We start from the raw sequence: 16,233 nt of genomic DNA, 5'->3' as shown, positions 1-16,233 counted from the left end.
TGATAGAAAGCGTTTTGAGGTGTTTTTTTTTTTCCCATTGAAAAGAATTTAAGAGAATCAGATTGGGACCTTGGGTCAGCAGCCCTTCATTGATTCCTAGAGGAAATATATTTTGAAAAGGATGCTACATACATTTCTTACCTCCTTCATCTCAGGAAAAGCTTACTGGTTTTCTTTAATTTGTTTAGAAAGCACAAACACAACTGCTTCTGTATCCAGGAGGTTGTGAGTGGGCTGCGCCAGCCTGTCAGCGCCCTTCAGAGTGGGGATGGCTCCCACCGCCTCTTCATTCTGGAAAAAGAAGGTTACGTGAAGATACTTACCCCCGAAGGAGAAATTTTCAAGGAGCCTTATTTGGACATTCACAAACTTGTTCAGAGTGGAATAAAGGTTGGCTTTTTAAATTTTATTTATCTTTGCTCTGGCTATGTTAATTTTATTTTAGTGTTATCCTCACTAAAGGTGTTTCTTCGCAATAAAGGAAAGAATATAGGAGAAAATAAGGAGGCAACACAGGGAAACAATAATTATGACCACTACATCAGGACAATGACATTACATTTTTCATGTTATTTGGTGATGATTAAGCAGTGCAATCAGATTGGTGTTTTGACTTGGTTTCCCTATGTAATTGACATACTTAAAATGATTCTTGGTTTTATAAAATATTTGCTTAAATACTGTTTAACAGGCATTAGAATTGTATATCAGCATCTGCCAGCAGAAACAAAGAGGCCTTTGGGTTATTTTGGCAATCGCAAATCATTCTTTCACTACATCTTTGTTTGACTCTGTGTCATAAGATATGCTATTTATACTGTGATTTCCTTGTACAATATTTTTACAGGTAAGTCAAATATTTTTTATATAACTAGCCACCTTTATAACATATAAGTGCATCTATTGCCTCCTTCCTTGCTTCTTCAATTTGAATTCTCATGTTCAATAATCTAATAGGTGTGTAAACAAATACTGTCACATTTTCTTCACAAGAGAGTTCAGTTCAGTTCAGTCGCTTAATCGTGTCTGACTCTTTGTGACCCCATGGACTGCAGCACGCCAGGCTTCCCTGTCCATCACCAACTCCTGGAACTTATTCAAACTCACGTCCATTGAGTCAGTGATACCATCCAACCATCTCATCCTCTCTTCCCCTTCTCCTCTTGCCCTCAATCTTTCCCAGCATCAGGGTCTTTTCCAGTGAGTCAGTTCTATGCATCAGGTGGCCAAAGTATTGGAATCTCAGCTTCAATATCAGTCCTTCCAATGAATATTCAGGACTGATTTCCTTCAGGATGGACTGGTTGGAACTCCTTGCAGTCCAAAGGACTCTCAAGAGTCTTCTCCAACACCACGGTTCAAAAGCATCAATTCTTTGGCGCTCAGCTTTCTTTATAGTCCAACTCTCTCATCCATACATGAATACAGGAAAAACCATAGCTTTGACTAGATGGACCTTTGTTGGCAAGACCTTTGTTCACAAGAAAGTAAAATGATGCAATATTAGTAGTAGTAAGCTATAAGCAAATTATGGCATTCTAAAATTAAGACATCTAACAGTTCATGAATGTCTTAGAATGAAACAAATTAAGTATGATTTGAGGAGACCTGATTATCTTTCTCATTTTAAACTGGAAAAAAATCGAAGGAGGGTATATACTCTTCTATTCATATGATATAAATAAGCTCCTTCTTGTTTTCTTGAGTTCTATTCAAAGGTAAGAACATCAAAACCAGAAGAAGCCAGTAAGAAAAAATATAAATATATTCCTGATACCTATCTATTCAGTATCTACCATGTGAAATAATTAGGATGACTCAGAGTACAGAGAATGCCTATTGTTGGGACCACTCAGCCTCAAGGTCACACTGTGGCAGCATCAATTCAGTTCAGTTCAGTCGCTCAGTTGTGTCCGACTCTTTCTCTTTGCGACCCCATGGACTGCAGCACGCCAGGCCTCCCTGTCCATCACCAACTCCCGAGTTTACCCAAACTCGTGTCCGTTGAGTCGGTGATGCCATCCAACCATTTCATCCTCTGTCGTCCCCTTCTCCTCCCATCTTCAACCTTTCCCAGCATCAGGGTCTTTTCCAATAAGTCAGTTCTTCTCATCAGGTGGCCGAAGTATTGGAGTTTCAGCTTCAACATCAGTCCTTCCAATGAACACTCAGGACTGACCAGGACATAACTGTGCAAAAGAAGTACTTAATGGTACTTCTGGTCCTTTAAGGAAAACAGCTTTGGCACCAAGACACAGATGATTTGGAAAAGTTGTTTAAATCAGTAGTTTCAACTTTCTCCCAGTAAAATTTTTCATTACATTTTGTAGCACATAATCCAAAGTCTCTTAAAATGAACCATTACTGTTTTGCACATCAGAGTTCAATAAATACATTCTGAAATGTATTCTAATAACTCACTGCCAGTGATACCTCGTGAGGAAGGAATAAAGGTACTTCAGCAAATGCATTACTCACTACAAGTGAGTTTTTTTTTTTCCTGACCTTGAAAGCTTTTTTCTGACTTTGAAAAGTTAAACATTCACTCTATGAAATAAAACATTGGGGAAAGTGTTCTAAAAACCATCACCTATAATCCTATCAATTAAAGAATATCGCCATTAATACTTTGATATACTTTCTTCCAGTTTTTATATTAAATTAATTTTTCCTGATTGCAAAAGTAACACAAGTCTGTTTTAATAACTGGAAACACAGAAGAATATGTTCTCTAATAGTTTTTTCCTAGGAAACTTTAAAATAAAAATAAGCTTTTATAAAAGCTTTTTAGCCTTCATTTTTTACCTAATACTATGTCATGAGAATGTTACCAGATTTGGAAACTTTTCTCAAAAACTTAGTTTTTTTTATGTCTTTTGAGCATGGAATTTCCTTATTAAGAGATATTTAAGATTACCCCAGTATTTTCTTTTTATCATTGTAAATAATGTTTATCATTTCTGTATATATTATTTAACCTGATTATGGATAATTTCTTTAAAATTCACTGGTAGAACATTACTGAGTTGAGGGACATACACCATGATACACATTGCCAATTAACTCTTAAATATATCTTCAGCTATTTGAGAGAATAGTTTTCAAATACCGTTTTACTTAAAATGTTGGTATTAAAAGTTTATGTATGATAAAATGTAGGTGAAAGAAATGGGCTCAGAATACTGGAAAATTTTGTTGCAGAAAGGAAAACACTACACTGATGTTCTTGTTTCTACTTCAATTTAACTTGAATGCCCTTCTTCTGATTAGAGTCACTTAAGACTCTCTTTTCATTCACACCTATTCATTGGGATATGAATGAAAGTTTATCTTCTGTGATATTGAGACATCTTATCATGCAATAAAATAATACAAGCCAGATTGTGACAGCACCGTGTCACAATCTGTAGTACGTATGTTCTGTAGGCCTCTAGGAGTTCTGCAGAACCCTGTTGGGCATTCTTTCCTAGGAGACCTGCAGGGTTTCTCAGGCTTAAAATAAACTTCAAAATCCATTCTTCTACCCATTATGTAGAAATATGTAGAATACATGTGTAGAGTTACAGAAAATGACATATTTCAAAGTGCATATTTTGGATTCCTTTAGTATTTGGCACTAGTGATATCAGTACGATAGGAACCTATCACAGGGAAATTTGAATGTATGCTGTATAGTCAGTACTAAGACCACATCCTTGTCCTCAAGTAGCCCCTCAAGTAGATCAGGCAACAGCATGCCTTTATCTCAGTCTCCAAGGAACCGCTGTCACAAGTCACAGATTGGAAGGCTTAGACGTGACTACTGTTGGTTTAATGGAATAGATGCCAACACATTCATGATTTGACTAGACTACTGGTTTTTGTGGTGTGCCCCTCAGAGACTTTTGAAATGAAAACGGTATCACAATCATTTCACAGTAATTTTCAGGCTTCTTGATGTGTGAAAAATTAGTGTGTTCATGGCAGTCTTCTGAGTTTTTCAATGATTATTTTGTGTTAATAATGCAAATAGGAATCTTCATAAATTATTATGCATATCATTTCCCTATTCTTTCAGTTTTAAACATCCTAAGAGAGGGAATAGAGCTGTTTTAACAGACCAAAGGATTGACTGAAATATTCTAATCACAGCATTAATAATAATTCTATATACTAAACCCAATCTTGGTAGGTTTGAAACAAATGCAGGACAAGCCACTGTGGTGGTTCCCCCCATGGTATTAATTAATGACCAATATGAGTATATTAAATTAGACATAAAGAGGAATTCTTGATTATAAGAGTTTCTAAAAGCTAGTGCTGGGTATTAGGGAATTTGGAATTCCTTTTCTGCTAACGGTCAATTCAGAATTGACAGGGATTTTTGTCACCTGGTTAACGACTGGCCTTTTTGTGGCAAAGAGCTGGACTTGGTTGATGTCCTTAAATATCTACCAGCCCTGATTCTTATACCACCAACAAAGAACCTGTCATTTGGGGAACTTAGAGAACACCTCCCTAAATGGGTCTTGACTAAAGCTAAAAATATGGCGTCTGGTTTTTACTGCTTTGGCCAAAACATTCGTATAAATTTTTTAATAAGCCATTGTGGAAAAACACAAACGAACTTTTTGCCAACCCAGTATCTAACACCCAGATTGTGCTGCCTGTATTATAGGAGATTGCAATATCCTGAGAGCATAACCAAGTTTCACTGAGCAAAATTTATGTGCAAAACTGCAAAGCACCAACTAAAGCATTGACTTCTTTTTGCTCTAAGAAATTGTGGAGTTGGATTAATAGAGTAAATTCTATGCCATATGAATTTAAACTGTGGTTTCATTTAGGAAGAGGTGATTCCATTCACAATAGCTCAAATCCTAGAAGACTGAGCTTTGTAAAATTTCCAAGAATAGGTAAAAAATAGTTTTAAAACTAAATAGCTGTTTGCTAGATTTTTAGCATTAGTGCATTGTGCAAGCTGACCATTCATGTGGATGCCATGAGAAATGGCTCAAATGACCAACTGATGAGCAGACTTTAAAATCTTCATTTTGTGTGTTGAGTGTGGGAGTGGGAAGGAGCATATACCTTGTTGTTGATGTTGTTGTATCCCAAAGAGGGAAATTCCAAGATCACAGTGATTTGAAATCTTTAAATTAATCTTATGTCTGAATCCGTAGTCAGAACTTCTGGATGTACTAGACCCAGCCTCATCTCTTTGAAGTTCTTGGGGGTGATAGACCACTGGTTCTTAAGAATGGCTGCACAGTAGAGATGACTGGGAACGTTAGAACATTCTACTGCCCAAATTAAATCAGAATATCTGGAGTGGGGACTCCATTGGTACCCTTTTAAAGATTTTCCAGGTGATTTCAACATGGGGCCAATTTGAAAAGCACTGGTCTAGACTGAGCCAAATCCCTGGATCAGTTGAGTAAGGAATGAGACACTTTTTCTCTGCCCACCTATGGCCAAGTCATATTTCTGAAGTAACCACTGGGAGCAAATGGTTGTACACTAGTTGTCACTGATGTGTGTGTGCGTGTACACGCCCAGTCACTTCATTCATGTCTGACTCTTTGTGACCCTATGGACTGTAGCCCGCCAGGCTGCTCTGTCCATGGGATTCTTCATGCAGAAGTACCAGAGTGGGTTGCCAGGCGCTCCTCCAGGGGATCTTCCCTAGCTAGGGATCGAATCCGTGTCTCCTGCTTCTCAGGCAACTCTTTACTGCTGAGCCCCTAGGGAACCCCCATTGTCCTGTACCTTCTGTCACTTATTTGAGCTTCACATAGTATTTGTCCACTTTGAGTGAGATTAGTTAACTCTGGCAGCATGTGAGATTCTTGATAGAAAGTCTTAGAAAATGACATTAATGTTTTTCAGCAATTAATTTGAGTTGGACAGTCGCTTCACCTATTACATTTTCCTGTTTTTGTTCCACTGGGAATTTGGTATTCAGCTAGTTGGCAAAAATGTTCTCATTCCTTTTCATAAAATGTAATTTGCTATTTGTATCTGCAAACCCTTGTTAAAATAATGACAAGGACACCAGAAGTTACTCTGCTGCTGCTAAGTTGCTTCAGACGTGTCCGACTCTGTGCGACCCCATAGAAGGCAGCCCAGCAGGCTCCACCGCCCCTGGGATTCTCCAGGCAAGAACACTGGAGTGGGTTGCCATTTCCTTCTCCACGGCATGAAAGTGAAAAGCCAAAGTGAAGTCGCTCAGTCGTGTCCAACTCCTAGCGACCTCATGGACTGCAGCCTACCAGGCTCCTCTGTCAATGGGATTTTCCAGGCAAGAGTACTGGAGGGAAGTTACTCTAGTCTAATCTAAACAAACTTGCCCTGACCACCAAGGATCAGCCTTAGCTCTGTGTGTATACGACAGTGAAGGCAAGCCTGCACCTGCAACCCCACGCAGTTCTCAGGGGTGGTCAGAGGACCAAGAGGCCTCACCCAAACATCATGCAGCAGACAGAGCTAAAGACTTGTTGATCATTGGAACAAGTATGCCTGGGCTCCTGTCCCTCCCTATCTACTGGGATCCTCATTTCAAAAGATGCTTTTTGAAGCAGTCCTTTTACCAGGAGAGGAGAGGACATGCAGTTGAAAGCTGCTGATTGTCTGGGTGACCGAACCCATTGACATTGGGTCTCTTGAGAGACAGTGGCCCAGGTGCCTGGGAGCCACAGGAGCATTGTGGAAGAAGAGGTAGGGTGCGCCGGGGCAAGGCCCGGCCAGGCAGCCTCTGATCTCACATGCTTGTAAGTCACACGCATGATCGTGAGCAGCGAAGGTCTAGTGAAATCCATTGCACATCAGCCCATTGGGATGGATGTCCTACTTCTCCGAAGTTGGTCAGAGACCCTTCCTTTCACATTTTCCTCTGTCTTTAACTGGTGGTCTTATAGGAGCGCATGCAATGCTAGTGTTTTTTTTCCTGAGTGAAATGAGTCAGAGCATCAGTGAGAAGCAGTTTCCTGTTCAAAACTGGTATCAGAAGCATAGCATGAACACACGTGCACACTCATGTGCATGCACACGTATGCGGTGCCGACTGTGTCCCCATCGAACGTTTCCTCGGTAAAATTGTTAGAGCTCTGCTTTTAAGCATGTTTTAGGTTGAAAGAAAGTGTGCGTTTAGTTGAAATAAAGCAGGAAAATATATTTAATATATTTGATAAATATTGCAATAGAAGAGTTGCCATTCTAGAATTTTTTGTATATGTGATATGTTTTAAGTTTTTGACCTATCAAACTACTGGATTAGGCATTACTGAATTCCATCTAAAAGAGAATTAATGTGGTAGAAATAAATTTATTCTAAAAGTGGTAGAAAGTTCATTGACAAGTCTTCCCTCAGATATAAATTTATAAATACCTTCTTTTGGGGGGTAATTTAAAATTCTGGTTCCATACCATTAAAATGTAGATCTGCAAGTAAAAATTTTTACTACTATGATTTTTTTATATCAAGATAGTAATGATATGGTATTAAACCCAACTATCTTTATTTTACTGAGTGTTACTGATCCTGCATCAAAATGCCCTGCACTCTGTGATAAATGTTTCCAATTTTTAAATGTCTAATCTCATTTTAAGTCTATTATAAATGTCCAACAGAGAAATCATCTTTTTTTAATTCGCTGGTCATGTGAAATAATCTCAATGTAATTTTCTGTTTGGTTAAGTACATTTCATTTCTGGTGTTCTTACTTTTTTATCTTGGCATTCGCAATTCTATTTAAAACATTTGAATATATATAAATGGATACAGATATGGTGTGTGCCAGTGTTAACTGGTTTAATCTATAAAGTTCTCTCCAGCATGCATCATATTTTTTTACTGAAGTCGAAACTTCAGAGTACAGGGTCCCTCCAGCTAAACAGAGACAGACCTGCCTTCTCCTACATTTTAGGTCCCATGATTCACAGCTGAGGTGAGGAAAGCTTTTACATGAATGTCTTTATATTTATCTAAGACTTGAAGGGCAAAGGAAATAGAGCCCATAAATCTCAAAGGTCCTGTGGTAATCATTTAAAACAAGTGAGAAGCCAAGAAATCTGAACCCTTCAGAAGGTCACTGCTGTCTTTCAAAAGTATCTATCTGTATGTGGCAGCCACCAGCTCTCTGTGTCTGACTAGAAGAAAAAAGAGGACTGTCGGTAGTTATCAGTTGGCATGACTTTACAGTGGCTCTGTCATCTAATGAAAGCGAAATCACAAGCATCCCAAAACTTTCCCAGTATTATAGTCTTCAAGCTGGCCATGTTTTTAGCAAGGATGTAGGATGTGTGTGCGCATGCGAAGTCGCTTCAGTTGTGTCTGACTTTTTGCAACCCTATGAACTGCAGTCTGGCAGGCTCCTCTGTCCATGGGATTCTCCAGGGAAGGATACTAGAGTGGGTTGCCATGCATTCCTCCAGGGGGTATTCCTGACCCAGGGATCAAACCTGCATCTCTTACATCTCCTGCATTGGCAAGCGGGTTCTTTACCACTATCGCCACCTGGGAAGCCCGCTCTAGTCTTACGTTTTACTAATCATAACCACTATTCTTTTAAGCACTTACTCTGCTAAGCCATTACATAGAGTACCTCTGTAATCCTGGTAACCCCTTGAGGCAGGGATGATTATGCCATTTCAGAGACGAGGTGATTGAGGCCCAGAAGTTAAACAATCTGCCTGTGAGAATACTGCTAGCCAGTAGCAGAACCGAATTTTCCAGGCAGTTGCTGGCCACCATGCTCTCAACCATGGTGCTCTGCTGCCCTGTGCTTTTGATCAGCAGCCAACTGCATAGAGGGAAAGATTGGGGAGCACATTTACGCAGAGATGGATGACAGTTGGTGTAGACATGCATGGTGCTGCTTGTCCTGGCTGCATAACAGCAGGGAGGCTGAGGACCTAGATCTGATGGCAGGCATACAGACTTGGGTGCCAGTCACTGCATTCATACCATATGCTGGTGGTTTGACTCTGGGCAGGTTGTTTAACCTCTAGGCTTGGTTTCTTTATCTGTAGAATAGGGATGCTAAAAGGTTGCACCTACCTCTTTACGTGCTCAATCTCACAGGACTCTGAAGTATCAATACCTTGTAAGCATTCACTGTTCTCAGCATCCTCTAATATGAAACTATTATACTATTATATTAACTATTATACTCACATGAAAAGAAGAGTAAGGAAAAGGTGCCTAGCCCTCAGAATGACTCTGAAGCTCCAGTGGCCACAGTTAACTATATTCTGTGGTATTTCACAGTCCCCCTTAGTGTGGGATTGGATAGTACTTCATGGAAATTCTATGATAGTGTTTGCAGTAAAATTATACAGCACTCCTATGGAAAGAGTTATATTGTTATGTGTTTTCTTCCATTCAAAAAGATAAACCCAGAATGTTATTGAAATGTATAACTAGAGGAAGAAAACGTCTTCATTTTTACATCATCACCTTCTGGCATTAGGTATAAGGCCTTGCTACCTACCTCATTATGCAAAAACTCCCAGGTCTGGGGTTCCTCAGAGCACATGCCTAATGATGATTAAGCACAAAGCAGCTGAGCCCTGAGTATGGCAGCAAGCTTTCATCAGCATTTCCCTGCTTTCAGAGTAGTTTTTCTCAACCTGGATATTACAGTAATATAGGTCTTTTTGTGTGTTTATTTTGGAACGTGGTTTGTGTCACTCTGCCATAGAGTTAATAAATTGTAGGATTTGCAAAGGAAATATACTGAGACTGAAAACTAAGAAGGCACATATTTTTGCCCACCAGATTTAGAATCTCAGGATTTGGTAGGGGAGTAGTTGGGCAAAGTTGCTCTGAAATTAACATGTAATGTCATGATACAAAGAGTGTATTACTCAACAAAATATTTTTCTAAGAGAGACAGGTGGGCAAAATATGAGATCAGTGAAGAGGAAAGTTTAAAGGAAGCTTTCAAAATTGAACAATGCAACAAACATCTGTTAATTTATCACAAAATGTGCTGAAGGTCACGTGCAAGAATATATAAATGGAATGACCACAGCTTCCTCCTTGTCACATCCCAGGCTGAGGGAAGCCCTTGTCCTATCTCATCAGCTCAATATTTTATAGAAAGCTTCCTAAATCTGTAAGCATGTTTGCTCTTTGATTTGTGTCTTCCTACCTAAGACCAATTTAGGGAGTTCGTTTATGTAGCACTTGGCTTTTAACAGACTTCTTTCATCTTTACATTTATATACTAAATATATAGAGAGATCTATTTATATAATATGTAATATTTATGTACAGTAAATATTTTAATCAACTACTATAATTCATTTTAATGTATTTGTTTATATTAATCACCAATTGAGATTTAGTTTAATGGTATTTTTTAAAAAATCTGAAAATCTGCAATTATGTTGAATTATCATAATATCAAAGTGGCCAAAACTGAGGACATTTTGAAAACTGGGTCACTGTCTAGAAATTAAAATCATCTTTGGAGATGCTATTTATTGAGCCCATTGTATAATGTGTTACAATGAGAAAAACTTGAGAGAATCTTTTTCTAAATCATGTCATTTTCTACCCCAGCTTGACTTTGTGATACTAGATGACAATACATATGGTCACAGTGGCTTGTGAGAATTATCATCCAAAAGGAGGTAAAATTTGACTCCTTTTTCTCGTGAATTTTCATTTTACTCTTTCTAGGCATGCTGTATACAACTAAGTTTAAACTCTTCCATTCACTCATTTTAACATGTTGTGTAATTCCACAGGCCTAAACGGCAAATCACAGAATATCTGTAAAAGATTATTATTTGTTTAAGACAAAAAAATATGTGCTAGCTACCCTATCATACATATATGTGGTAGCACAAGAAGGGAAAAGGAGAACATCAATGAATTTGATCTAATTCCATGATTGCTTGTAGTTGAAATTATATTTAGCCTGCTTATAAAACAATCCAATAAATTTGAGGCTAATATAAAAATAAAACATGATGACAAAGGATCTTGAAGGTTTGCATATGGCCACAGAATTCGTGAGGAAAAATGTTCCTTACAAATAATTCAAATATTGAATATTCTATCTCTTTAAGAGTAACTAAATTCTCTTCTTTTTAAAAAATTCTAATAAGCTGGTCCTAAACCAGTCTCTTATCCTAAAGTACCTTTGATCCAAATGGATCACATACTTGAATAAAATGACATCTGTCCTCAGGCTATTTCCCTTAGCCAACACTTTGAAACTGTTCTGAAGAATTCCTTAAAGATAAGACTGTGTACGTGGAGTGAAGGGAAGTTGCTTAAGGTTTTAAAAAATGAGAAAAGTGCTAACCCTTAAGAGGATAAAAAGATAGCTGGATTTAATTCCCATTAAATTCTTAGCCTTTCTGTGAAAGATTTGGGAATGAGATTTTCACAGTGCAAACATCTTTGTGGGTAGATGTGAACACACCTGTTCAGGAAAAGGGAAACAAAACTTGAACCGACTCCTTCCACACACAGGTCACCAAACATCTGTCATAAGTTATCAATTACTAGCCAAGACTGGGCTCAAGCCTGTGACCTGAGGTTGCAAAAGCTCATTCTGTCTCTTACCCAGTCTGTGGTTTTACCCTGTACCACTCTTAAAGCTTCTGTTTAAATCTCCAGGGGTTTGGAAGATCAGGTTGACCCCATGACATTAATAATGTATTTACGCCCAGAGTTTCCACACACACCACCCTGGGGCTGATCTTTGTTAGGATTTTGTGACTTGCAGCAACGTATTAATAGCTAGCTCCAGAAAAGATTTACCCAATAGTTGGCATAGTTCCTTAATTGCTTAAGTTCCTTAATTGCAACCTAAAGACAATGTCTCCTTGTCAAAGGAAGGTTGTGTGTGTGTGTGTATGTATTTTACGATTTTGACTTTGATTAAATGTCAGTACATATAAAACTTCTGCATAAAAGGAAAGAAACAGAAGAAAGAAAGAAAAACAACCAAAAAATGTATTATGGGCATGACTAACTAGGTACACTTCTTCTCTTATAAGTAATTATTAAAACTTTGGGTGACAGCATCAAATTGTCAATGTCTTTGTTTCTTGCTTTGTCCCTTTCCTGTAGTATCCCGCCTCAGCTGGGTGTGCGTGAGGACTGCTCTCTGAGTGGCTACGGCGCTCTTGTCCACAGAGTTTGCCAGTGGTTGTGTGTGTCTGTGCGCTTAGTCACTGAGTTGTGCCTGACTCTTTTTGACCCCATGGACTGTAGCCTGCCAGGCTCCTCTGTCCATGGAGATTCTCCAGGCAAGAATACTGGAGTGGATTGCCCGTTCCTTCTGCATGGGATCTTCCCAACCCAGGGATCGAACCTGCATCTCTTCCATCTTCTTCATTGGCAGGCGGATTCTTTACCACTGAGTCACCTAGGAAGCCCCAGTGGGATTATGACTGGGAGCAATCTGCTTAACCTTCTGGCATCTCTGCATCCTCATCTTTGAGATCAGAGGACTAGGCTAAATAATACCATAGGTCTTTTCTAGCTCTAAAAGTCAGTGAAATAGAAAGCAGTGCAAGTCTCTAACACTTTCTAAGAAAATGACTGTAAAGAAAAGTGGTCAGCATAACTCAGGCATTGGGAACTCCATCCTTGCCCAGGCTCAGAGAGCATGGGGTTTACTCTACTTTATTCTGATTTTTTTCCTTTGTACTGATACAGAAGCACAAGTAGTGTCTCCCAAATTGCAGAGCCCGTTGGACACCCTACCATGCTGACAAATAGGTGCACTCACCTTCATAAGGTCACCATCACTCCAGTTAAATTTTAAAAAGCTGCATAACTCAGCATGAAGTGAGACTTTGGGTTTCAATTAATGAAAGTATAATGTCTTTAATGTGTAGGGATAACAGGGGCTAAGTTTGCAAACCTGGGTTCGATGGTAAAGATAAACCATGACCTTGAAGCGGGCAGTTGGTGTGCTGGGGAGGACAGAGTGTGGAACTGAGTGATGAGGAGAGTAATCGGATAAGATCACAGAGCATCTTATCTGATTACTGTGGTGTTGGTGGGGTAGAAGGTGTGCCTCAGATAACAGAGAGTCTTACATGTTCTCCTAAGGTCTTTGACTTTTACTGTGAATGAAAGAGGGGAATCACTGGAGGATTTTGAACAGGAGAGTGACAAAGTCTGACCCAAGCTTTTGTAAACAAGACTGATAGCAGCCATGTAGAGATAGCCGGCGAGGTGGGGCAGGAGTAGAAGGAGGTCACAGGGAAGAAGATTGACTCCTGGTACCAGGGCTGCTCTGAGCACTTTGTGCCCACGGCCAGGTCATTGACCACCTGAGCCTCAGATTTTCCTTTGTAACATGAGAGGATCAATAATCACTGAGGTTCCTTTCATTTCCAACTTTCACTGCATCAATACTGGGAAGAATATTTAGAAATTTACCCTATTAAATGTAAGTATTTTTACACATGGTGTTTACTGAGTATGTATACATTCTTTCTCATAGTTTTGAAGTGTAGATTTTTAAAACCTCAGTACATTAACAACATGGGGCATTTAATTGGTTCCAGTGAAAAGTTGCAAATTACAGGAAACTATCAATTGTAGCAATATGAAGAGGGCTCATTCTATACCAGTTGTAAATGACAATTCACAAAAATGGTAACCACAGCTCGCTGCTGCTGCTGCTAAGTCACTTCAGTCGTGTCCGATTCTGCGACTCCAGAGACGGCAGCTCACCAGGCTCCTCTGTCCCTGGGATTCTCCAGGCAAGAACACTGGAGTGGGTTGCCATTTCCTTCTCCAATGCATGTAAGTGAAAAGTGAAAGCAAAGTCGCTCAGTCATGTCTGACTCTTAGCGACCCCATGGACTGCAGCCTACCAGGCTCCTCCGTCCATGGGAGTTTCCAGGCAGTGGTACTGGAGTGGGTTGCCATTGCCTTCTCCAAACCACAGCTTAGAGACTGTGTATTCACACACATGTTCCTCCTTGGGAAAGATGCATATTTAAATAGAGTAAGGGAGTCAGGTGATTATTTTTTAAAAGGATAATTATAATTGGATTTTAGAATGTAACAGGCCAAATCAAGGTGTTCTTAAGTTAGAAAGTAAAAGTTGCTCAATCGTGTCTTGACTCTCTGAGACCCTATGGACTATACAGTCCATGGAATTCTCTAGGCCAGAATACTGGAGTAGGAAGCCTTTCCCTTCTCCAGGGGATCTTCCCAACCCAGGCATCGAACCCAGGTCTTCTGCATTGCAGATTCTTTACAAGCTGAGCCACAAGGGAAGCCCAAGAATACTGGAGTGGATAGCCTGTCCCTTCTCCAGCAGATCTTCCCGACCCAGGAATCAAACTGGGGTCTCCTGCATTGCAGGTGGATTCTTTACCAACTGAGCTATCAGGGAAACCCATTCTTAAGTCAGGAAGATTAAAATAATGATGGAATAACTATGTCCTTCTAATAGGGAAGATATGCCAATGTTGTAGGGAATTTCTAACTATTTAAATTGTAAAATAATGACCAAAAGCATAAAATAATAATCACCTTACTTCTAAATTACCTGCAATTCACCCTCCAAAGTAGAATATTCGCAGATATCTTCGGTGAGTTTCTTCTTTCTTTTTGCCAGTGGAACCTCATTTAACTAATCAGTCTTTGCTGCTGTAAATTAAAGTTGCAAAAACAAACGAACGAAACAAAACACTGTCTCCTTTTCTATCTGCATGTGAATCTACAAAAGTGAATTTGACAGTGCATAGAGGGCTTTCTCTGGTGGCTCAGAGTCTAAAGAATCTGCCTGCAAGGCAGGAAACCTGAGTTTGATCCCTGGGTTGGGAAGATCCCCTTGAAAAGGGAATGGCTACCCACTCCAGTATTCTTGCCTGGAGAATCCGGACAGAGGAGCCTGGCAGGCTACAGTCCACAGGGTCACAAAGAGTCTGAGCAGCTAGCACTTACTTAGTTCCTTAGAGTAGACTAGATGTGAAAAACTGAAAAGGGGAAGAGAGTAGGCTTGATCATTTTACTTGCACATGTCAGGATTTCAGTGCTCTGTGTTTCTTTGAGAGAAATCCCACTGCGCCAATTAACCTAACATATTCCAAAACAATTCTCTGTTTGGAAAGAATAATTTTCATTGTGGGTGTTCCTTGAAATTGTATGCCTCATCCCCTGTTATTACTGAGATGTGTGCTGGGCGATTCAAAGTACCAGCTTCAATTCCACGCACTGTATAGATTAGAACTGTATCCCACACACAGAGTCAGATAATCTGTTTTAATTTTGTGCAAAGCACACATATTTTACCCTTTCGTAATTTTTTTTAAATGTAGAAAAGCCTTCTCTACCTAATATTAAACCAAATATTTCATGTCAAAATTATCAAAAGCACTCAAAGCAGGAGATTTGTTTTAATCAGGAAATAGCTCTTTCTTGCAAAAATTTTGAAATAAGTCAACTTTCCTGGCTTGGTTTCCACAGCATCTTCATTTTTCTTTGAAACGATGTGAATTCATTTTTCCTCCAGTGTGAGACAGAACTGGACTAGAGGACATTGAAAAAGAGTTTAACTAACCTGGTAAATGCATTCTCCATTTTATTAGGCTGTGTTGTCTATTTGGATTTCTGGAGTATTTGTTTTAAACCTCATAAATCAATTAACCATATTCATTCTAAGATTTAATTTGGTGAATAGAATATATGTGCTTTTCGTCAGGGCACACATCTTTTTTAAGTCTGAAACCACCACACACAAAGGATTTAATTCTGACAGACATTTGTTCTCAGCATAAATACTTTAGGGCCAATAGTTGTCCCCACTTAATCATGCTTCTTAAAAGTGAATTCCAGAAGACTCGAGGCCCCAGATGACCCCTGGTAAGGTGAGTTGTCAGTAAATTACTTTTATGATGTGCCCTAGGGAAGCAAGTCTGCTAGGAACTTGGTAGGGAGCTGGCCCCCTCTTGACTGTAGGGGGGTGACCTTTAACTTATCTAACCTTTGCATTTCTAATTCGAAATTTCTGGGAGGCATTTAGTCACGTTATTGAGTATCATAGTAAAAGAGAGACCTCTCCTGTACCCATAAGATAGTGTTAACCACACATTTGTTGCTTAACTCCCCAATGAAGCATGCCAGTAAGCTTTTTTATGTCTGTAATTTACTTTTAAATACCAAACATTTAATGAGTTGAGATATATATGCGTTCAAAATGGATTCATAGTTAAATTATGACTCCTGGGTGACATTGGGGGAACTCTGTAGAAAAGTTAATCCCT

The 16,233-nt window shown here is 39.3% G+C and overlaps 1 protein-coding gene across 1 annotated transcript in view; it reads left to right on the top strand.

The window, feature by feature from the left end:
• HHIP (hedgehog interacting protein) overlaps positions 1 to 16,233 on the top strand; it is a 115,417-nt gene that overhangs the window by 14,837 nt on the left and 84,347 nt on the right. Inside the window, exon 4 of the mRNA XM_070769056.1 lies at positions 189 to 390. Within this exon, the coding sequence (XP_070625157.1) occupies positions 189 to 390 (202 nt within the window). The remainder of the gene's footprint in view (positions 1 to 188; positions 391 to 16,233) is intronic.

Source organism: Bos indicus, chromosome 17 (genome assembly GCF_029378745.1).
Source record: "Bos indicus isolate NIAB-ARS_2022 breed Sahiwal x Tharparkar chromosome 17, NIAB-ARS_B.indTharparkar_mat_pri_1.0, whole genome shotgun sequence".
NCBI classification, from domain to species: Eukaryota; Metazoa; Chordata; class Mammalia; order Artiodactyla; family Bovidae; genus Bos; species Bos indicus.
This window is presented reverse-complemented; position numbering and strand designations above follow the sequence as displayed.